At 46.1% G+C, this 23,088-nt stretch overlaps 1 protein-coding gene across 2 annotated transcripts; it reads left to right on the forward strand.

Annotated features, from left to right (window-relative positions):
- Nucleotides 1-12,717: 12,717 nt before the first annotated feature.
- si:ch211-106h11.1 (volume-regulated anion channel subunit LRRC8D) lies at nt 12,718-22,109 on the forward strand. Of its 2 annotated transcripts, none has more exons than XM_063192373.1 (6): nt 12,718-12,912; nt 13,538-14,026; nt 14,638-15,306; nt 15,792-16,042; nt 17,778-18,155; nt 19,773-22,109. In XM_063192373.1, the coding sequence occupies exons 2-6, from the start codon at nt 13,601-13,603 to the stop codon at nt 20,899-20,901; spliced, it is 2,853 nt and encodes a 950-aa protein (XP_063048443.1). In that variant the 5' UTR covers nt 12,718-12,912; nt 13,538-13,600; the 3' UTR covers nt 20,902-22,109. The 2 variants fall into 2 exon arrangements, with proteins under 2 accessions (XP_063048443.1, XP_063048445.1); XM_063192375.1 differs by having other exon boundaries at nt 13,542-14,026.
- The last annotated feature ends 979 nt before the right edge of the window (nt 22,110-23,088 follow it).

A 23,088-nucleotide genomic window follows, 5' to 3' on the forward strand; every position in this document is an offset into this window, starting at 1 on the left:
GAAGCCAAGTGATTAATTGAAAGTCAGGTTATTAGCTGTTATTCCAAACAGATGGATAGGCGACAACTCTTTTGGAGGCGAGTGTATGGACCAAAACACATTCCTAACACATGCATAAACAATGTTTACACAACACTATGTAAATGTGCCAGAATATATCACAAGGGCTAATTTCCATCTGTTTTCCAAAACACCTCTGTATGCGCAACGTATTTCCTCAAATATTAGCCAACTTCGGACCAGGCTACAAATAGAAACACGCTGCAATCTGAAGGAGGCCATTATGCCATTAATGTGGAATGAAAGTGATGTGAAAGCCCAACTGGGAAACTACTCCCATTGTCATTGTGACACAGCACTCCACAGCACACAAGTGCACACTGCACACAATGAAATTGCATGTATGCCTCACCCGTGCAAGGGGGAAGCCCCCAATGGCGCCCGAAAGAGAGCAGTGCGGCAGGATGCTACCATTCTCAGGGTACCTCAGTCATGGAGGAGGACGGGGGAGAACACTGGTTAATTACTCCCCCCACCAACCTAGCTGGTCGGGTGTCGAACCGGCAACCTTTGGTCTGCAAGTCTGACGCTCTAACAGCTTACCCATGACTCCCCTAATAATCAAGACACTGGCCGTGACACAGGCTATTAAAAGAGGCAGGCCTGTCTTCATTTAAGGGGCCGTTTATACAAGGACAATTGCGAGGGAAAACGAAAAAATATTTTTATCGGAGGTGCCTTTCGTTTACACGGTAACCCCGCCATCAGGGCTTGAAGACGCAAAAATCTGAAGACTACTAGTTTTGAAGATGATCCGGGTTGTGTTTCCGTCTAAACAGCAAAAAAAAGGCAAAACATGTTCACGTCCCATACACCTTCACATTAAACTTATCCAGGTTCTCCGACGGTGAGGTGAAAAACAATTTCAAATAAAACATGTTGTCTTTTTCACTCACAATCGTCCTCCTGTAAAAGGCATCGAAAACTGTATACGAGATGGCACTTTTGTGTCACCATATAAACGTAGCTGAAGACCAGGCTACTTAAGAGGTAGGCACCATTTAGGTGCGAGGCTATAAATCAGTGATTCTCAATCTTTTTTGAACCAACGTCCCCTGTACCTCATAATAAGCCTGCCAACGCCTGGCCGGGAGACGCCATCCAACGTACTTCACCAAAAGATTTTGGCTCCGTACAGAGTCAACAGTCGGCTTTCGCCCAGGCTAGCCAACACCCCTTCAGTATTAAAAACTAAAATAGACTAATTTCCCAGAGTAGCAACTAAACACTGCACCCTCTCAGTTGTTGGGCTGAGCCCTCATTGAGAAACTCTAATATATGGTACACCAGAGTCATCATGAAGACTAATCTGGTGACTCACCTGTGGCAGTTGCAGCTGTAGACTTTGGAGCAGTTGCTGCATTTCTGGACGTTGTCGTAGTTACCGATGGCATGAGCCGTGTTGTAGAATGCTGCACAGTGACCAATGGAACAGGAGTTGGGGAGGTGCTTGTGGTGATGCGGGAGGGCAAGGGACTTGTTGTGACTGGGGAGGGGGAGGGCACTGGATTGATTGGAGAATCTGGTGTGTCAATCATGGAGGATGCTGTAGGGGTTTGTGTGGTTGTGGTTGTCGGTGTTATGTTTGATGTGTGTGTTAGTGGTGCTATATTTGATGTGCGTGTTAGTGAGGTCGCGTAAGCAGCATCCATTGTGGAGGTCTTGTTGTTGTGCATTTGTGAGGTTGTGTGCTGCTGCTGTTGGGCAGTGGTCACATGTGAGGCTGCAGTCCCACTCAGAATGGATGCGGCACTTGGTTCCGGTGAGGTTGTGGTTGTGGTTGTTACGTTCAGTTTAGGTGAGGTTGTGGTCGTCACGTTCAGTTCAGGTGAGATTGTGGTCGTTACGTTCAGTTTAGGTGAGGTTGTGGTTGTTACGTTCAGTTCAGGTGAAATTGTGGTCGTTACATTCAGTTTAGGTGAGATTGTGGTTGTTACATTCAATTTAGGTGAAGTTGTGATCGTCACGTTCAGTTTAGGTGAGATTGTGGTTGTGGTCGTCACGTTCAGTTTAGGTGAGGTTGAGGTTGTGGATGTGGTCGTCACGTTCAGGTTAGGTGAGGTTGTGGTTCTGGTCGTCACGTTCAGTTTAGGTGAGGTTGTGGTCGTTACGTTCAGTTCAGGTGAGGTTGTGGTCGTCACATTCAGTTTAGGTGAGGTTGTGGTTGTGGTCGATATGTTCAGGTTAGGTGAGGTTGTGGTTGTGGTCGATATGTTCAGGTTAGGTGAGGTTGAGGTTGTGGTCGTCATGTTCAGTTTAGGTGACATTGTGGTCGTTACGTTCAGGTTAGGTGAGGTTGTGGTCGTTACGTTCAGGTTAGGTGAGGTTGTGGTCGTTACGTTCAGGTTAGGTGAGGTTGTGGTTGTGGTCGTTACGTTCAGTTCAGGTGAGATTGTGGTCGTCACATTCAGTTTAGGTGAGGTTGTGGTTGTGGTCGATACGTTCAGGTTAGGTGAGGTTGTGGTCATTACGTTCAGGTTAGGTGAGGTTGTGGTCGTTACGTTCAGGTTAGGTGAGGTTGTGGTTGTGGTCGTCACGTTCATTTTAGGTGAGATTGTGGTCGTTACGTTCAGGTTAGGTGTGGTTGTGGTCATTACGCTCAGGTTAGGTGAGATTGTGGTCGTTACGTTCAGGTTAGGTGAGGTTGTGGTTGTGGTCGTTACGTTCAGTTCAGGTGAGGTTGTGGTTGTCACATTCAGTTTAGGTGAGGTTGTGGTTGTGGTCGTTACGTTCAGTTTAGGTGAGGTTGTGGTCGTTACGGTCAGGTTAGGTGAGGTTGTGGTCGTTACGTTCAAGTTAGGTGAGGTTGTGGTTGTGGTCGTTACGTTCAGTTTAGGTGAGGTTGTGGTCATTAAGTTCAGGTTAGGTGAGGTTGTGGTCGTCACGTTCAGTTTAGGTGAGGTTGTGGTCGTTACGTTCAGGTTAGGTGAGGTTGTGGTTGTGGTCGTTACGTTCAGGTTAGGTGAGGTTGTGGTCGTTACGTTCAGTTCAGGTGAGGTTGTGGTCGTTACGTTCAGGTTAGGTGAGGTTGTGGTCGTCATGTTCATTTTAGGTGAGGTTGTGGTTGTGGTCGTTACGTTCAGGTTAGGTGCAGTTGTGGTCATTACGTTCAAGTTAGGTGAGGTTGTGGTCGTTATGTTCAGGTTAGGTGAGGTTGTGGTCGTCACGTTCAGTTTAGGTGAGGTTCTGGTTGTTACGTTCAGTTCAGGTGAAATTGTGGTCGTCATGTTCAGGTTAGGTGAGGTTGTGGTCGTTACGTTCAGTTTAGGTGAGGTTGTGGTCGTTATGTTCAGGTTAGGTGAGGTTGTGGTCGTCACGTTCAGTTTAGGTGAGGTTGTGGTTGTTATGTCCTGTTCAGGTGAAATTGCGGTCGTTACATTCAGTTTAGGTGAGATTGTGGTTGTTACATTCAATTTAGGTGAGGTTGTAATCGTAACGTTCAGTTTAGGTGAGGTTGTGGTCGTTACGTTCAGGTTAGGTGAGGTTGTGGTCGTTACGTTCAGGTTAGGTGAGGTTGTGGTCGTTACGTTCAGGTTAGGTGAGGTTGTGGTCGTTACGTTCAGGTTAGGTGAGGTTGTGGTTGTGGTCGTCATGTTCAGTTTAGGTGAGGTTGTGGTCGTTACGTTCAGGTTAGGTGAGGTTGTGGTCGTTACGTTCAGGTTAGGTGAGGTTGTGATCGTCACGTTCAGTTTAGGTGAGATTGTGGTCTTTACGCTTAGGTTAGGTGAGGTTGAGGTTGTCACGCTCAGTTTAGGTGAGGTTGTGGTTGTTATGTTAAGTGATGGTGAGATTGTGGTCGTTACAATCGGTTCCGGTGAGGTTGTGGTTGTTACATTCAGTTCAGGGGAGATTTTGGTCGTCATGTTCGGTTCAGGTGTGTAGCGGCTTAATGGAGTGGTCATGTCTTGGATGGCAGAGGCTGGACTAGGATCATGTGTGGTTTGTAGGGTAGGGTGTGTGTGGTGTGTAGTGTGTGTGGTGGGTTGGTTTGTGAGTGCTGTGTGTGTGGTGGGTGGGCTAGGGTGCAAAGTGTGTGTGTTGACACTAGTGTGTGCGGTGAGTGTGGTGTGTGTGGTGTCAGTAGTGGCTGGAGTTGTGTTTGCTGTTGATGTAGCATCCAGCATGGCAGTTGATGTAGTTGATGTAGCGTCCAGCATGGCAGTTGATAGAGCGTCCAGCATGGCAGTTGATGTAGCATCCAACATGGCAGTTGATGTAGCGTCCAGCATGGCAGTTGATGTAGCATCCAACATGGCAGTTGGTGTAGCGTCCAGCATGGCAGTTGATAGAGCGTCCAGCATGGCAGTTGATGTAGCATCCAGCATGGCAGTTGATGTAGCATCCAGCATGGCAGTTGATGTAGCATCCAGCATGGCAGTTGATGTAGCATCCAGCATGGCAGTTGATGTAGCATCCAGCATGGCAGTTGATGTAGCATCCAGCATGGCAGTTGATGTAGCGTCCAGCATGGCGATTGAGGATGTTTCTGATGAAGCATCCAGCATGGTGATCGAGGATGTTTCTGATGAAGCATCCAGCATGGCGATCGAGGATGTTTCTGATGTAGCATCCAGCATGGCAGTTGATGTAGCATCCAGCATGGCGATCAAGGATGTTTCTGGTGTACTGAGATCAGCTGGGGTTTGGGTGTAGACTTGTGTGGATGGGCTGAGGTTCGCTGGCGTTTTGGTGTTCTGTATGGGAGAAGCTGAGCTGGGGTCTGCTGATGATGTGATAGCCTCTAGGCCCCCTGAGGCTGTTGGAGTGGTTACCATGGGTGAGAAGGATGCTGTGGTTTCCATGTGAGAGGGTGATGTATAGGCTGCTTCAGGTGTTTGTGGTGTATCGGTAGCTATGGCTGTGACTGATACGTTGATTGCTATGTTTGTCACTGATTTGGTGGTTGCTGTAAGTGAGGGACTAGTGTCAGGCTCAGCGTCTGCTGATGTGAGTGTGTGTGGCTGTGTGGGTGTATGTGCAACGGATGCTGTGAGTGTGTGTGGGGGTGATGCTGTGAGTGTTCCAGATGATGTAAATGTGTGTGTGGCTGTTGTCGTGTTGATCGCCATCATCCATGAGGGCACAGGAACAGCTGAGGGAAAGCACACACACACACACGCACGCACGCACGCACGCACGCACGCACGCACACACACACACACACACGCACGCACACACACACACACACACACACGCACGCACGCACGCACACACACACACATCAGAAAGTGTCATCTGCAGCCATGTTATTGTGATTATTATAAGTGCAATGCAGCCTTGTATCTACATTGTACACAGGGCCACTGACAGCTTTGGCTGGGCCCTGAACAAAGTCTTCTGAAAGGGCCCCTGCCCAATATCAATGCACAATATACTGTAGGGCAGACTGCCTGAGACAACAGAACTGTCTGCCCCCCATGTCAGCTTATATTTGTGCATATAGATATATTTATTTCTATTTTATTTTATATTTTATATTTATACATGTATTTATTATTAACAGGATCAGTCCACAGCGTTTGAGATAAATTGATGAGTACCTCTGGTGTTTGTGCAGGTCAGCAATCAGTCATTTCAACACGCTTGTCTGACTAGTTACATGATTCTCACACTTACACTTGAACTATGTAATAATGAGTCACACAAGCACATTGAACAAAGTCAATCCCGGGAGAGACTGTACACATCTAACTTCCGCCTGCCCCTGATACATTGCTATGCTGAGCTAAGCTTAATGCTAACAATGTAGTGCTTCATATCAGACTGATTGTGGGAATTCACCAACACCAGGGGGTTGTTTCAACTTGTATAGTTGGAAGTATGGAAGTGGACAGTGGACTATTTCTCGAAATATCCATAGTGGGATTGCATCTGGAGTATCAACCAGTAGTATTGGATCTGGAGTGTGAACTAGTAGCATTGCATCTGGAATGTGAAGAACCATCCTCCTTCATCATGACTGAGGTACCCTGAGCATTGTGCTCTAGTCCCCCTTTCCCCTTCATGACTGAGGTACCCCGAGTATGGCACTCTACTGTCCCCCATCCTCCTTCATGACTGCTCCTGTTAGTCTACTGTCCCCCATCCTCCTTCATGACTGAGGTACTCTGAGCATGGTACTTAACTGTCCCCTATCCTCATCCACAACTGAGGTACCCTGAGCATGGTACTCTACTGCCCCCATTTCGTCCTCCATGACTGAGATACTCTACTGTCCCCCATCTTCCTCCATGACTGAGGTACCCTCAGCATGGCACTCTACTGTCCCCCATCCTCCTCTATGATTGAGGTACTCCACTGTCCTCCTGAGCATGGTACTGCACCTCATGGATTGCCCAAACACTTGTACCCTTTTTGTGCAGATGGGCCCACTGACGGACCCATTCACTCTATGCTGAAAAGACCCTCAATTTCATCATAACAACATTGCTAAGACATTACCGAGAGCCCTACGTAACAGTTTAGGACAGTTTGGACATTAAGGTTATTATATATAGCATCAGGCTCTGCATGAAGGGGTTAAAAAGGGGCGCACTTCTAGTTATAGTTTGCCCTCTATGCACCGAGCACTCTTCAGGCCGGAATATGCAGCCGTGGTGTAATGGTTAAGGCGTTGGACTGTAGATCACAGTGTTGCGGGTTCCATCCCCACCCTTACCAAGCCCTTCCTCCGTCCGTGGCTGAAGTGCCCATGAGCAGAGCAAGGAACCTATCCCCAGGGACTATAAACAACACCCCGTAATATCTGTAAATCATTTTGGATCAAAGTATCAGCTTAGTGTAATGTAATGTATGTACTTGTAAGATAGGGGCATGTAAGGTACGGGGTAGGGATGGACATTGGGAATTAGTCAAAGCTATAGATGTTATGATGCTACTCTGTTGGGCTTGCATAGCCTACATGATGTGTATCTGTCCCTATCAAATAAACCAAACTGAACTGAACTGAACTTAAGGTCAACTGTGTGAGAACCAGTGCACATACTTGCAGCAGATAGGAGACAGCCAACAAGCTCACATTAATTAATATGACTCTTTCATGGAAGTTTGGAAGATCACCCTCGCGAGAGAGAGAGAGAGTGGGGGGGGGAAAGAGGGAGAGAGAGAGAGAGAGAGAGAGAGAGAGAGAGAGAGAGAGAGAGAGAGAGGAGAGAGAGAGAGAGAGAGGGAGAGAGAGAGAGAGAGAGAGAGAGAGAGAGAGAGAGAGAGGAGAGAGAGAGAGGGGGGAGAGAGAGAGGAGAGAGAGAGAGAGAGAGAGGGAGAGAGAGAGAGGGGGGAGAGAGAGAGAGAGAGAATGAGAGAGAGAGAGAGAGAGAGAGAGAGAGAGAGAGAGAGAGAGAGGAGAGAGAGAGAGAGAGAGAGAGAGAGGGAGAGAGAGAGGGAGAGAGAGAGAGAGAGAGAGAGAGAGAGAGAGAGAGAGAGAGAGAGAGGCTCCATGCAAATCAAGAGCAGTGACCCGGAAGTCATCTCTCTGAAGTGAACAGCACCCCCAGCATCACACACACACACACACGCACACGCACGCACACACACACACACACACACACACACACACACACACACACACACACACACACACACACACACACACACACACACACACACACACACACACATGACCCTTGTGGTGGCCATTCCACCACATTAGGCCGTTGTTTGTGTTCTCTGGTTTTTCCACTTGCTAAAAGGAACGCTAGTTTGCATTTTGTGCAAATGTCTACCAGTATGTTGTGACGGTGATGGAATGACATTTGTATATTGCGAAAGCAAACAAATAAGTTAGTTGATATGGCTTGTATGTTGTCATTCTTTTGAATGCAAGTATGAAAATGAACTCTGCTGTTCACTTCACGCCATCTGACATCATTCACTTCTCTCCTTCAGTACGCCATCACACGCACACGCACACACACACACACACATACACACATACACACACGCACACACACACGCACATGCACATGCACACGCACACACACACATACACACACATACACACACACACACTAGGCTACGCTATTCTAGACCTTTTCATAAAGGGCCACACTATTTTAGATGTTGTATACCAGTTATTGTAAACTAGACTAGTTGTGTTTGCGTGTATCGATGACAGATGAGAGAGACACGAGAGAGGTTTAGGGTTAGAGAAATTGTAGTAACCACATCTCCAGTACACACGTACACAGGATCATTATAAACGCCACAGTAATGTTTACATGCTTACTTGTTTACATACCAATAATAAACAGCACAGTAATATTTACATTACTGCTTTACTGCTTACATGCTTACATACCAATAATAAACCGCACAGTAATATTTACATTAAGCTACTGCTTTTCCGCTTATTTTTTACATAGCCTATCAATAATATCGCCACATAATGTTTACGTACTTACTAGTTTTCATTATAAACACCACAGTAATGTTTACTTGTTTACATACCAATCAGAAACACCACAGTCATCATCAGGTTGGGATCCATCTCTGAAAGCACATTATAAGTATTATTCTTATTGTTCTTATTATTATCATTGCTGTTGTTGTTATTACAATCTGTGAATATACAGTTTTAACCATTTGCCTCGTTCAGAGTTCCGGACCAGTGTCCATATAAAGTATTTGTTTTAAACAATGTTAAATGGTCACATTTTGTAGCAGATATATATAGTGGCATTATATTGTAAATGTAAAGAAATATACGTCAGCATTGCATCGTAAAACAAAGGAAGTGTATTGTAACATTTTAAATGTAGCTACCTCAAAGCACTGCTCAGGGTTCCAAAAACCCTCAACGTTATTGACCGGCACCTATTCAGCTGTAGGTTTTTTAAAGGATGTTAAATTACAGCATAGTGTAGTGAAGATGAGTTGAATTACTCCATAGTGTAGTAAAAAGAACATACGAATGAATAATAATTTAATTAGTATTTATAAGTAATCACAATTACCTGGCAAGAAGATTCCAGAAGACTTCAGAATCCCAAAACTTGAGATTCAGAAATATTTTTCGTATTTTACAACTCAAGACTCACAGAAGTGTATTCCCTTATATTCAGGGTCAGTAGTTCAGAGTCAGCTGTCTCTATAGTGTGTGTGTGTGGTTCAGGGTTATGCTGCGGTTTCATAACCTGCACAAAACCTCACCTGTTATACACCTTTTATTAGATAGCCCTGTGTGTGTGTTCGTGTGCGTGTGCGTGTGCGTGTGCGTGCGCGCGCGTGTGTGAAGGCCACACCCCTCTTCTCCTGGTCAGTTTCACGTCACACACTCTCACACATCCACATAGGCCAAGGCTTACAACTTGTCACTCCACACACAAACACACACACACACACACACACACACACACACACACACACACACACACACACACACACACACACACACACACACACACACACACACACACACACACACACACACACACAGGCCAAGGCTTTGTAATATATGAGTTGCAAACTAGCACTACGAGAAAGTTTAATCATCAGTAGTAATGACCCTTTTATAATGGTAACAACAACTATCGGCAACACTTTATTATAGGGATACATCTATTAGCACTAATACATACAATGTTCCTGTATACGTAACTTGTAAGGCATGTACAAAGCAAAATCAAACATTTTTAGTCATGTATTCGCAAATGTCTTGTTCATGCACAATAAGGGATTTATTACCAATTTAACCTTAGTAAGGACCTAGTAGGCCTTAGCATTTGCTTAGTACATGACTTACAAGGTACTTATGTAGGCATTAACATTGTATGTATTAGTGCTTATAGATGTATCCCTAAAATAAAGTGTTACCCAACTATCATAATAATGATAATAGCAATCATGAGAATAATAATGTTGAACCAAATTTCATGAGGGACATTAACTGTGTGCATTGCCTTTTCTTTCTATAATTTATCTAGTTGTTCGGGGGAATTGGGAGTTAGAGTATCTTTTGCGAGTGTGTGAGTGTATAGGCCTAAATGTGAGATCACTTGTTTGCGTAGTGGTAGATCAACCTGTACCAGAATGCAAGGCGTGCTGGCGTGAGCCAGGCAAAATGTCAATTGTTTTAATTTGACAAAATTAAAGTGTAGAAGATCATTTGAATTCAATTAGGCCAACTGATTAGTGTCCATAATGAAGATGATGAATGTGCATATTTTCAGCTGGAAGGATGCTTGCGGCTTGTGGTATGTGTGTGTGTCCATGTCGTTCATACGTATGTGGATGTGTGAGTTTAACAAATATATAACAGAGAAAGGATGCGGGAGACAGCAGCAAGAAGACACACACACACACACACAGCCAAGCATGCAAACATCCAACCAAACAAATACCCTGCCGGACAGACAGACTACAGAAGTCCTTTGTCCCCAGGGGCCAGGCCATCCAGCTCTTCAACACCACACAGAAAGAGAAGAAGGACACACTGACAGAGGTCACACACACACACACACACACACACACACACACACACACACACACACACACACACACACACACACACACACACACATCATGCACCACGCACGCACGTAAGGCGCACACACACATACACACTCATCTACACCCCCACCTCACCCCACCCACCATCCCTATGGCACAAGCTCCAGCACTATCTTGCGCTACCTCAGACTTGACTGCAGTGAGGGTAGCCAACAACACCCACCTCCTCATCCCCCTGGGATAGAAGATCTAGAATACCTTGGACTTTTTGAACTGCGCTGAGACTATCTATAGGACAATAACACAGGACAATCGCTTTCACTGCACTGAGCATTTTGTGTGTGTGTGTGTGTGTGTGTGTGTGTGTGTGTGTGTGTGTGTGTGTGTGTGTGTGTGTGGGTGGGTGGGTGTGTGAATACTGATGGAAGGCTGTCTGCTGTACTTAATATACCGTATGTGGAGTGCAATGTGCAATGATGTGTAGGCCTTGTTAGTAGGTCTATGTATGTATCTATGTAAGATGTCAAGACACCTTCATTTCTTTCGGGATAAATGAAAGTACTCTACTCTACTCTACTACCCAAAGTTATTGTCATGTGTGTACAATGCAAAAGCGTGCGCACACACGCGCACACATTCAAATGTGTGTTTAGACAGTGAATTACTCAAAAACCTCTCCCAGCTGTGCAAAGAACACACAAACAGCATGTAACGGATTATAGGCCTAGATATTGGAATCTATCACACACCTGCAGAGAGAAAATCTCTTGTAGACAAACACAAACACATACTGTGAATACTCTCTCTCTCACACACACACACACACACACACATGCGACGTCTGCACACACTTTATGCTCAGATTACACAGATTAAGCAGGTGTCTTTTGGTACTAGTAGTGTATGTCAACAACAACAACACAATGGAATTGTCAGTAAATCGTATGATTGACCACAACCCACTGAGATAACTGGCAGGTGCTGTGGCAAGTAGGCCTACTTGACTACAGCTATCTATTTAAAGGTGCAGTGTGTAGAATGTGGCCAGAATAGGTACCGCAACTATGTTGCTCATCGAAACTGGACTGCCTATTACCAAATTTGATGTTGATGTTAATGAATATTTTCTAAATAATAAACAAATATTTACTGGTATGACCAAAGTACAGTAAGTTTTGCAGCTAAAATGTCTATTGGAAATTCAAAATGGCAGACCATAGAGAAGAGCCCCCTTTTCATGTATGAAAAGTGCAATTTGATAATTAGTCATAATGAATACTTAGAATTTGGTGATGGTGGTAAGAATTCATGAAACATGTAACATTAGTGAATGGGCAGCATGCATTCTGGAAATAAACTACAACAAATATTACACTGTGCACCTTTAAGACGCAATACAGAAGGAAAAACACAGATGTAGAATACATGTTATTAAACCATATCTTGTGTATTTTGAGAACACTCAGTAACTAAGACCATAGACACACGTTCTGTACAGTTATTAAGGCTCTTTAAAGACAACACAGGTTTATACAAGGAGGACAGCAAGGGCACAAAAGGAAAAAAAAGTGCAGAGTAGCCTAATGATAAATAAAAGAATATAGCCTTATAGGGTTATTAACCTAATAATAAGCAGTGAAAAAAAACATTAAGACCTTTAAAGTAGTTCATGGTAACCCTGGAATGCAAAGTCTCTAAATTCATATGTTTATCCAACATTGCATGTTGGTAAATAGACACGCGCAACTGTATCTTACTAGCCTAGGCCTAGGCCTATATGACGGTGTTGGACAATCATATTCCAAAAATGTTTAGGGAGGTAAACCACAAACTTTCTGCAACAATTCGCAATTCATCTAATTATGCAGTTTCTAAACTGATCTAATTAGGCTATGCCACTTCTAAATTACAATCAAATTGAACGCGTAATGATTATTGTTACCGCGCGGTGCCAACTTTTGCACCATACCTCCCTCTGCTGCCCATAGCGCACTGTACAAAATAGGATTTGAAAACTTGTAGGATGTGCCGGGAACAGATGTAATTAAATAATTTCACCTCTAATCTGACGATGGAAAATAAAGGCGCCATATGTAGACTGGCTACCCTGCTTGGTCGCCTTCTCTGGAGGTCTCCCTATTTCGCCATGACAACCTCAGAGAAGCACAAAAACACGTGACGCGCCCGCCTTTCACATCCCAGATCAGCGCCCCCATTGAAGTTTGTGTGAAAGTTTCGGTACACTCCCGAAAGAACCGGACTGCACCGGACCCGAGGCATTGAAAACGACTGAAGTGCCGTTTTCTGTGTTACAACACATACTGTCAGCTGAACTACTCCATGTCACCTTGCGCAATGGGGATTTAAAGGGAAGACTTCGTCTCTTTGTCCCACCAGCAAATCACAGTAAGTTTTCATCCTTTCAGGGATAAACATATACCTTATAAATGCTGTACAAATGGTGTTAGGAATTGCTTGAGTGTGTATAATTTGTGTGGGCGTACACTATTTTTATTTTGGTGTTTATTACCGCCTCCTCTAGTCTGTGCCACATTTGGTATGTTGTGCTGCAGAGTGCTATTTTAATCAACTTGAGAGTTCAGACCGGGTCTTCAGTCAGATTTCCCTCCTTATACCGTGATAGTAGTTGCCCGTACCATTCCTACCTAATGCATACTTCAGGACAACATTTTTGCATTTAAATAAAATGCAACTTTGTGTTTGTCATCATAATTATTCACAAGAAATGTCATGCAGTATCCCCCGTAAAACCCCTTTACCCATCCCCCATCTACACTGAGACCTCCTGATTAGTATTACACTCAGATGAAGACTAACAAACATGTTGTGCTGGCTTACAGTGAGGCCTTTGTTTTACTTCAGCAAAAACTTTTCTGTTATTTTTTTTTCCAAGTTGCATGCGATTAGGCCATGTCTTATCAAATCACACTCAACACAACCTAGCCTGTGCTTCAATTCATTTCTACGGAGCCATGACGTTCTTCTTTTTTAACATCTCCCTCCCCTGTAGCCAGGGGGGGTGCTGTCCCACTTCAGCTGGACGTCGGTGTGAGTCTGCTGTCCATCCGCAGCCATGTTCACCCTGTCTGAGCTGGCCACTCTTAACGAGCGGCAGAGCAACAAGCTGCTGAAGCCCTGGTGGGAGGTGTTCATGGACTACCTGGTGGTGCTGATGCTGATGGTGTCGGTGCTGGCCGGTACCCTGCTGCTCTCCAGAGACCGGGTGGTCTGCCTCCCCATCCATCCCTCCACCCCCCCAGCCTTCGGCAACCAAAGCCTGGCTTCCGACAGCCTCTCCTCCCCACCTATCCATCCTCCTCACACCTCAGCATCAGCATCACCTCCACAGCAGGGTCCTTCCAACCACCAGCCTCTCCTCTCCTCTTTTCCAACCATCTCATCCACCAGCACCAGCAGTGGTGGCGGTAGCAGCAGCAAGGTTGCGTCCCGAGGCCTGCGCACCAACATGGACTACCAGCAATACATCTACATCAGCCAGGTGGGTACACAGTAAATGTTGCGGTGTTAATTCAACACTTAAAGAGTTCATTTAAGTCCAAATGATGTCAAATCAACTCTCTAAGTGTTAAATGAACACTGCAGAATTTACTGTGTATTCACAAAAAGGAGCTTCAGTTGCGATCAAGGTTTTAATTTAACCTTGAGGCAGTGGTACATCTTGTAATAGAAGAGCTTGGGATCCTCATTTTTATTACTAAATGGCTCCTTCAGGCATTGCATTAACAGGTTTACTACTTCGCCAGACATTTTACTTAACACGTTTACAGTAATCCTGATCCTGTGTATTCGCTGCATTGATGTACAGTAGGTGCCTGGAACTGCATGGCGCTGGATTCAGGCTCTTGAGATTTGAGGTTTTTCTTTATCAAGAATATGGGTGTGGTAGAGCTGAATGAATACATGCTAATGCGAAATGAGGGTCCTCGATTTTAAATGCAAATTATTATTTTATGTTTTTATGTGCTTCCGAGATATGCAGTATAGGAGGGCACCTTTTCCCAAGAAGGGCGTAGGCATTCAGCAAGCGTGTTTTTGTTGCAGGTGCCTCTGCCTTAAATGGGTTAACCAAGTCCTTGGACTATCCCCCAGGTGTGCTACCACGAGGCGCTGCCCTGGTTCTCTCGCTTCTTCCCCTACGTGGCGCTGCTGCAGTCCCTGCTGCTCATGGCCAGCGGCTGCTTCTGGTTCCACTTCCCGCTCACCTCCTCTCGCATCGAGCACTTCCTCACCATCCTGGCCAAGTGCTGCGAGTCACCATGGACGTCGCGGGCGCTCTCGCACACGGCGCGGCAGGACCGCAGCCAGAATCACGGGGGAGGAGTAGGAGGCACAGAGGAACAGCAGCAGGAGGTGGGAGTGGGGGAGAAGCGAGAGGGGAGGAGTGAGGAGGACAACAGGCCCACACAGGTCTACCACCGCCACCCCAACCACTGCTCTGCCTCCATCACCAGGCAGTCCAGCTTGGACTCGGGAACAGACAGCCCCCTGCTGGTGAGGTCCGATAGCACGTCCACAGCGGCCCCTCCGTCCCCATGCCCCTCCACGCTCTCCCGCACCTCCTCCATGTCCTCCCTGGCATTCGGAGACACCCACAGGGCCTTTCCTCCCCCACAGCACCCCCACCTGTGCCGCCTGGTCCCCGACACCACGAGGCCCATGGCCAGCCTGGACCGGAGCGACGGAGAGCAGGCGCGGGCCCTCTTCGAGAGAGTCAGGAGGTTCAGGAGCCACTGTGAGAGTTCTGATATCATCTACAAGGTCAGAGGAACATTTGAGCTGACCATGAAATGACATCAACAAGAATACAAGAGTACTTGTTTAACGTGAGCATGTGTCGGTCATGTGAGATATTTGGTGAAGTAGAACATGCAGAGACATTCCTGTTTGTGTGTAACAGCATAGAATATGTTCAATACGATTTACTTGAATATGCTTGTTTTTAATCATGTAAAACTGGAATATTGTGCTCCATTTTTTAATAGTTTATTTTACTCTGTAGAAAAATTGAACAGGCTTTTATGACCCTGACGCATAATCATTTTCATATTTTATTCATTTTATGCAATCCATGCAGCACAAAGCCAAGATCGATATTAGGAGGGAAATTCAGGGGAGCTTTTATTTCACTTTTTTCTCTGTGTACGTTGGTGTACTTTGCTCAGACTGTATTCAAGGTCTTTATGAAAATGGATAAAGTAACGTCTGGCATATATACAGTATGTACCATGTATTTTCCCCTGTAGGTGTACTTTGCCCAGACAGTGTTCAAGGTGCTGAAGGTGGTGGTGATCGTGAGCTACACCACCCCTCTGCTGGGTTCCATCACCTTCACCCACATCTGCCAGCCCCTCAGCCACGCCCTGACCGGCTACCAGGCCTTCGAGTGCACCCACGCCCTGGCCTCCGTGCTGCACAAGCTGCTGGTGGTCTACCTGTGCCTGGTCGGCCTCTTCGGCCTGCTGGGCCTCTATGCCCTCAGCTGGATCTGCCACAAGTACGGCGCTGTTGCTGCTGAACGCGGGGCGAGAAGGGCAGGATGAGAGGAGAGGAGATGAGATGAGATGAGATGGGATGAGATGAGAGCTGGGAGGAACTTGTATTCGTTCATGTGTCTCTGTCCGTCTCCATGCGTGAGTGGTGTGATTAGATGTTGTAACAGATCCTTCTCCTCCTCTTCCTCAAGGGGTTGGGTTTGGGTTGCTGTTGTGCACCAGGGGTGCTTCTTGGGACTAAGTCAGCTCGCAACTTCCTTAGTTTCAATGCAATTTCCCATAGCCAACCTATTAAGTAGCTAACTGGTTAGCAGTGACGCTTTTGAGAAATGAGGTCCAGGGCTGATCCTGTGTGTGTTGTTTTTTTGTGAGTGCTCTAAACCATCTGTTTGTGTTTTCTATTTCTAACATCTCCATGGTGTGTGGTGTGCAGCAGCTTGGGTGGCCGCATGGGCCCACTAATTTCAAGGAAAGGGGAAAGTGACCAGATAATCAGCTTTACATGCTTTGCACTCTCTGGCAGTGTAACCTTTTGTGGCAGAGTAACCTTTTGTACCACCAGTATGACTCCCTCACAAGCTTGTTTTTGTTCTGCTGGCACAGATTACAACAGTGGTTCACAAACTTTTTCAATGGGGAGTCCCTTTTGGACTTGAAAATATGTTTTGTGACCCCCCCCCCCTTCCACCACAGTCTTAGCCTAGCAATGGATTTCTAGCAGTATTAACGGAAAAACTAATATCTTGCAATATCAATGGCTAACAATAGTTTGTTACTAACCAAATAATGCAATTATGTTAGCTGTTAACCTGTCGATTTGCCGTTTTTATGCAATGTCCCTTTGTGACCACACTAGGGGTCCCCAGCCCCAGGTTGGGAACCACTGGATTGCACTGACATGACTATCCAGCCTGTTCACTTCACTTGAAAGTTCTACCACGCTGTGCTTTTGCTTAAGCTGCCATTTTGCAAAGGCACTACTGTGCAAGAGCAAGGAAATTAAGCCTCAAATACAGCCCTACCGTCTAGTCCATGTTTTGTCTGCCCGTGAGACAACAACCTTGCTTCCTAAGCTGAACTAACAATAGAAAAAATGTTCCCGTTCTTATAATGCTCAGAGAACTAACATCCCAATTAACCTAATCTCCACCTTGGTTAGAAAATCACTGATCAGGCCTACCACACGTTTGGCTTGACTTTTGCAGAGCCTCCATCCTGACCTTGTCCCTGCAACTATACGGAACTAACAATAATAATAATGATCCCATTCTACCCTCAGAGCACTAACTATCTAGCCTGATAATCATCGACTTTCAAATCTCGTACCGAGATTCTGGTCTGACTAAGAGGATAACTAATAACGTTTCCAAACGGCCTGGTTTGCTGCTGATCGAGGCCAGAAAATGCTGTGCCGAAGTTTAAACCAAACATTTTCCCAGTCCCAATAGAACGTCTCTGCTTAAACCACGTTACTGCCTTGAACACGCCTCTACCCAGGACCGATGGAGCTGCTCAAATTTAATTGGTTCCCGACAAAGTGGATGGAGTTCCTGAGTTCTCCGAAGCTCAGTATTTGCATTGCTCTTGACCTGACCAGTAGCAATGCCGAAGGACTAACTAACTATAAACTATTACTAACTATCAACCTGATTTCATCTCTGCTTTTCCACCTCTACAAAGCCTACAGCCTACCCTAACCCTGCCCCTGCACCTACTGTGCGTTTTATAACTCCACAGGTCATTAAGGAATTACTCCTTCCAGTGTCTCCACGACACGGGCTCCATGCTGGATGTCCCGGACCTCTGCAACGACCTGGCCTTCCTATTGCACATGGCGGATCAGTACGACCCCCTGCTGGCCCACCGCCTCTCCGTCTTCCTGTCGCCCGTCAGCGAGACGCGGCTGCTGGAGCAGAACCTGGAGAGGCGCTGGGGCGTGGAGCGTCTGCGGGGCATGACCTCCAGCGACGCCCAGGGCCGCACCCAGCTGCAGCTGGTGGCGCTGACCAGCCTGCCGCCAGCCCTCTTCACCCTGGCACAGCTGGAGGTGCTCAAGCTGGAGCTGATCACCGACGCCAAGCTGCCCTCACAGATCTCCAACATGACGGCCCTCAGGTGACCAGTGGCACCACCTAGGGTGCTTTTGGCCCTCTTAGAAGCCATTTACACGTGGGTCAGTGACGTTTCAGCAGTAGCATACGTCAGGGTGGCACATTGATAGGCAGTATATCTTTTGAAGGAGGAGACCAACGCACACCAGAGGTTTCGAGGTGCAGGTAGCGGGTATATCAGTTCTATAGAAGAAGATACCGCACACTCCTGTAATAAGGGGTGTCTTCACTTTGCTTGTGTAAAAACTTGAGAAAAGCCATACGGCCGAAACGTTGTTTTCGTAATAAATTGCAGCACGATGGACAAGAGTGTGCGGTATCTTCTTCTATAACATTGATAGGCAGTGTCACTATTGTACGGATTGTTGTTTTGTTTTTTTCGGTGGACTATCTAACAAACATCTTCATTGCAGCATATCAACCTCTAATTACTAATTAATTTATGGATGTTAGATGCTCCACCTGCGTTGCGACGGAGCCCTAGAAACGCCTTTGATCCGTATATGGATATTTTTCAATATAATTTACACTTTATTTGATTGCACTTACTAAGTCTTAGCTGACACTTTAAATTACAAATTTGCAGGTTTGTAAATTACCCTCACAGATCTCGTAACATGACGGCTTTCAGAATAGACTTGATTGTGGCACCACCTAGGGTGTTTGTGGTCCTCTAATAATTAACATAACAGTTACAGTGATGTTTTTGGGACACCTATTTTTTCTGAACAAAAGGAAGGTGTTAGATTTGAATATAGAGCCTGTAAGCTGCCCAAATTAGGCATGAGTGAGACAGCACAATAAAAAGGATAAGGACTGTAAAATGACCCAGTGTAATGAAATAATATTTGGTCATATGCTGAAAAATATATAATTTACACTTGAAATGACGAATTTGCAGGTTTGTAAGTGACCCTCGCAGATCCGAAACGACAGCCACCAGTCGTGGCACCTGAACAGGGATTGCCCCGAAGGCCTGCTACACTGAGGCTGAAACATGTTGTTATTTTTAACTTGTTTAAATATGATCTAGCTCACTTAGATGAAAAGTTTTTTATCTAAGAAGATAAAGAGTGCCTTGGATGTCCTTCATATTATGTTTCACCCAAACATAGATGTTTTTGGTCTTCTTGGAGACCTTGAACATTTTTGTAAATGGAAGGCCTATGTACTGTACTATCTGACATAGTAGGTTGTCTATAGACATTGTTATACCTGAACTAGTTCAATGAACTATAGTTATCCAGTTCATTTTGAAATGTGTGAACTGAACTTTGAACTAGTTCCTTTATAAACTTTCCCAACACTGAAAGTAGACAGCACATTGAGCACAACGTGTAGGGACTGTACAATACATGTAGCTAAATATAGTAAATGTAAATGTAGTAAAATAAAGTAAATAAAATAATGTAAATAAACTGACTATTGAGATTAGTAAATACAAAATACCAGATTTAAGGGAAGAATATGTGAAAGACAGATTGTCATCCATTGCACTATCTGGAATATGGTGTCTTGTTCGTTTAAATAGCACCAAATTAAGACCAAAGTTGACTCGCATCATTTCAGTTCTGCTAAGCTGTCTGTTCTAATCATAACACTAATCATTTACCCCCCACAGGGAGCTGCATCTTTACCACTGCACAGCCGCAGTAGAGCCGGCCGCCCTCCACTTCCTCCAGGAGCGTCTGGAGGTGCTCCACTTGACCTTCACCCAGGCCGCGGCCATCCCCGGCTGGGTCTACTCCCTGCGCGGCCTGCAGGAGCTCCACATGACCGGCCACCTGGGCTGCGAGGGCGGGGTGGGCCGCGGCTGGGGGCTGGGCAGCCTACGCCAGCTGCGTCACCTCCGCGTCCTGTCCCTCTGCGGCTCCCTGACCCGAATCCCCGCCGAGCTGGGTGAGTTGACGGGCAGCCTGGTGCGGCTGGAGATCCACAACGAGGGCGCCAGGCTGCTGGTGCTGACGGGGCTGCGGCGGCTCACGGGCCTGACGGAGCTGCTGCTACAGGGCTGCCAACTGGAGAGGCTTCCCTCCGCCCTGCTGGCCCTCACCGGCCTGCGCAGCCTGGACCTGCAGCACAACTGCCTGCGGACGCTGGAGGAGCTGCTCAGCCTGCAGCACCTGCGCCGCCTCTCCTGCCTCCGCCTGGCGCACAACCGCGTGCTGGCGCTGCCCTCGAGCGTCGGGGTGCTGCGGCGGCTGGAGCTCCTGGATCTGGCCCACAACGAGCTGCAGAGCCTACCCCCGGCGCTGTTCACCCTGCACAGGCTGCGCAGGCTCTACCTGGCCGGGAACCTGCTGGAGGTGCTGCCGGCGGAGGTGGGGGCTCTGGCGCTGCTGTCCGAGCTGGATCTGAGCGGGAACCGGCTGGAGAGCCTGCCCGCGGAGCTGTGCACCAAGTGCCTGGAGCTCCGCAACCTGAACGTGAGCCATAACTCGCTGGGTTCCCTGCCGCCGGAGCTGGGGTGCCTGAGCCAGCTGACACGGCTGGACCTGAGGGGCAACAGCCTGGAGCAGCTTCCCGCCGAGCTGGGCTGCTGTCTGGGCCTGTGCGGAGGGGGGCTGCTGGTGGAGCACTGGCTGCTGCACTCACTGCCTCGGCAGGTCAGGGAGCTCTTGACGCAGCCCTGCTCATCATCATCCACCTCCGTGTCCTCCGAGCCACCATCACGACCGGAGTCGGACAGCTTCCCCAACTTCTCTGCCAGCCACTGGAGCTTCCTGTTGGCTGCTGAGTCACGGATATGAAGGATACTGTTTTCGTGTTTTTTACACCTTCAATTGAATGCATTTGAAGCAGGAAAAGTAGTATACGCCGGCATAGACATGAACTTACACCCCCACTGTTTTCCATGGAAACCGTTGGTTGTTTTTCCTGATTTGCTTCCAAAGCGCCGCTTATCGGATGTCACGGTTAAAAAGGCTAATAGTGGGCAGCTGTGGCCTAATGGCCAGAAGTGCTCTTGGCTTTGGAAGGTTGCAAGTTGGAATCCCATAGCATTCATTGCTGAAGTGCCTCCAAGCAAGGGGTGGGAACCCTTTTCCATTCGAATGCCACTTCAAGTTTTATAAAGTCCTCCAACGGCTGTACTATGAACACAGACCAGGATTGAGTTGGTACAGAGTTGGGCCATGACCTCTGTCTTCTTGGTGTTTACTTGAAGACCAAAGGACTGATACAACGCTGAGATGGTTTTCTTGTACAATACCTTGTACCTAAATAACTGTAGAACACTGTGGATAAAAGCATCATTGAAGTGTAGTGTAATAATGTAATGCATACATAGATGTGTCATTGACATGACTGTATTTGACCAGTTATGGGAACTCTGGATTCATTAGTTATAATCCAGTGCCACATATTCTAAATCAGTGGTTCTCAACCTTTTTCTTCAGAGACCTATATTTTTACCATTGTAAGCTTTGGTGACCCAATCGCACGAGGGCCCGTACGAGATGGAGTCACACGATACTCGGTTCCCTGCAAAAACTCATTAGTTATCATTTTATTCCTCAATTTGTCTTCAGTCAAATATAGAATAAATGTTTAATGTATCACTTACATTAAGTTGTTTCTATGCATATATTAGTTTAAATGCTTTGTCATTTATTCAACATGGGCTACATACGGTATTAAAATGAAACCCCTTAAAATCAAGAGGCCTTTGCGACCCACTGTGGATCTTTAGACCCATAGGTTGGGTCCCGACCCATAGGTTGGGAACCACTGTTCTAAATGACCATGGTATTTCCTGTTCAATTCAACCAGGTGATAGCTTACAGGAATTTACACTTCCACTGACGCATACTGATACTGACATTCAATGAACAAGCACACACACACACACGCACACACAAGCGCACACAAGCACACGCAAGCACAAGCACACACAAGCAGTAAAAACTAACATACTGATGCACACACACACACACACACACACACACACACACACACACACACACACACACACACACCACAGTAAAACCTAACATACTGATACAGACATGAACAGTAAACACACACACACAGCAGCAGAAGTGCAATCAGTGATCATAAAGGCAATGTTAAGTAGTGTAGATGCTGTATGCAAGGTGCAAAGAGTAAAGTGCAAAGTGACATGGTTAAAGAAATATTTGTGGTGTGTTTTCTTCAGTGTATTGATGAGTGGAAAGAAGCTGTTTCCCAGTCTGCTTGTGCGGCACCGTGTGCTGCAGTAGCACTTCCCTGAGGCTCGGAGGGAGAACAGTTTGTGTGCTGGATGAGTGGTGAAACCAGGTTGCCCATCACTGCATCGGACACAGGAACAGAGAATCATTTGTTACTGTGCCACCGCCCAGTCAATGTCAACCTATGTTTTCTTTTTACTAACAGCAAAAAAACAATGTTGATGTCAACCGTTGTTTTTACTAAAAACAAAAACACATAGATATTTAGATGAAAAAAAAACACATTGTGATTGTTTTTTTTTTTACCAGAATTAGGCCTATATTTTTGAATGTACTCCATGTAATGAAAATAGTAAAATATAGACCTCGCCTAATTATAGTCACACATATCACATAAAATGAATGTCCTTTTGCTGTTACTCAGTATGAATGTCCTCTTACTGTTTTTGGGAAATTTGCGGAATAATTTCATGCCTTTCTGCATGACCAAATAAATGTCTACTCCCATGCACATTTCCAAGTTTCATCATCCTTCACATTATTTTATGTCTGTCTATTTGTCTGTCTGTTTGTTTACTGTATGTGCTGTATTGATACACAGCGGGGAATGTGTGCATGTGTTCAAAGGAAAAGATCTGTACTCAGACATGTTTTGTAAAGGCATCATTATGGAGCGAAACCTCTTTAGGGTTTCAGGTTTTAGTCCTCTCGTCAATTAGGCTATAATAAAGGTGAGGTGACAGCTTGTGTAGTATCACAACAAACACA

The sequence above is a fragment of the Engraulis encrasicolus genome, chromosome 2 (assembly GCF_034702125.1).
Source record: "Engraulis encrasicolus isolate BLACKSEA-1 chromosome 2, IST_EnEncr_1.0, whole genome shotgun sequence".
Lineage (NCBI taxonomy): Eukaryota > Metazoa > Chordata > Actinopteri > Clupeiformes > Engraulidae > Engraulis > Engraulis encrasicolus.

Coding starts and splice junctions, on each gene's coding strand:
- si:ch211-106h11.1 (XM_063192373.1), top strand. CDS start 13,601: ATGTTCACCCTGTCTGAGCTGGCCACTCTTAACGAGCGGCAGAGCAAC. Junction 14,027..14,637: donor AATACATCTACATCAGCCAG/GTGGGTACACAG, acceptor ACTATCCCCCAG/GTGTGCTACCACGAGGCGCT. Junction 16,043..17,777: donor CTCAGCTGGATCTGCCACAA/GTACGGCGCTGT, acceptor ATAACTCCACAG/GTCATTAAGGAATTACTCCT.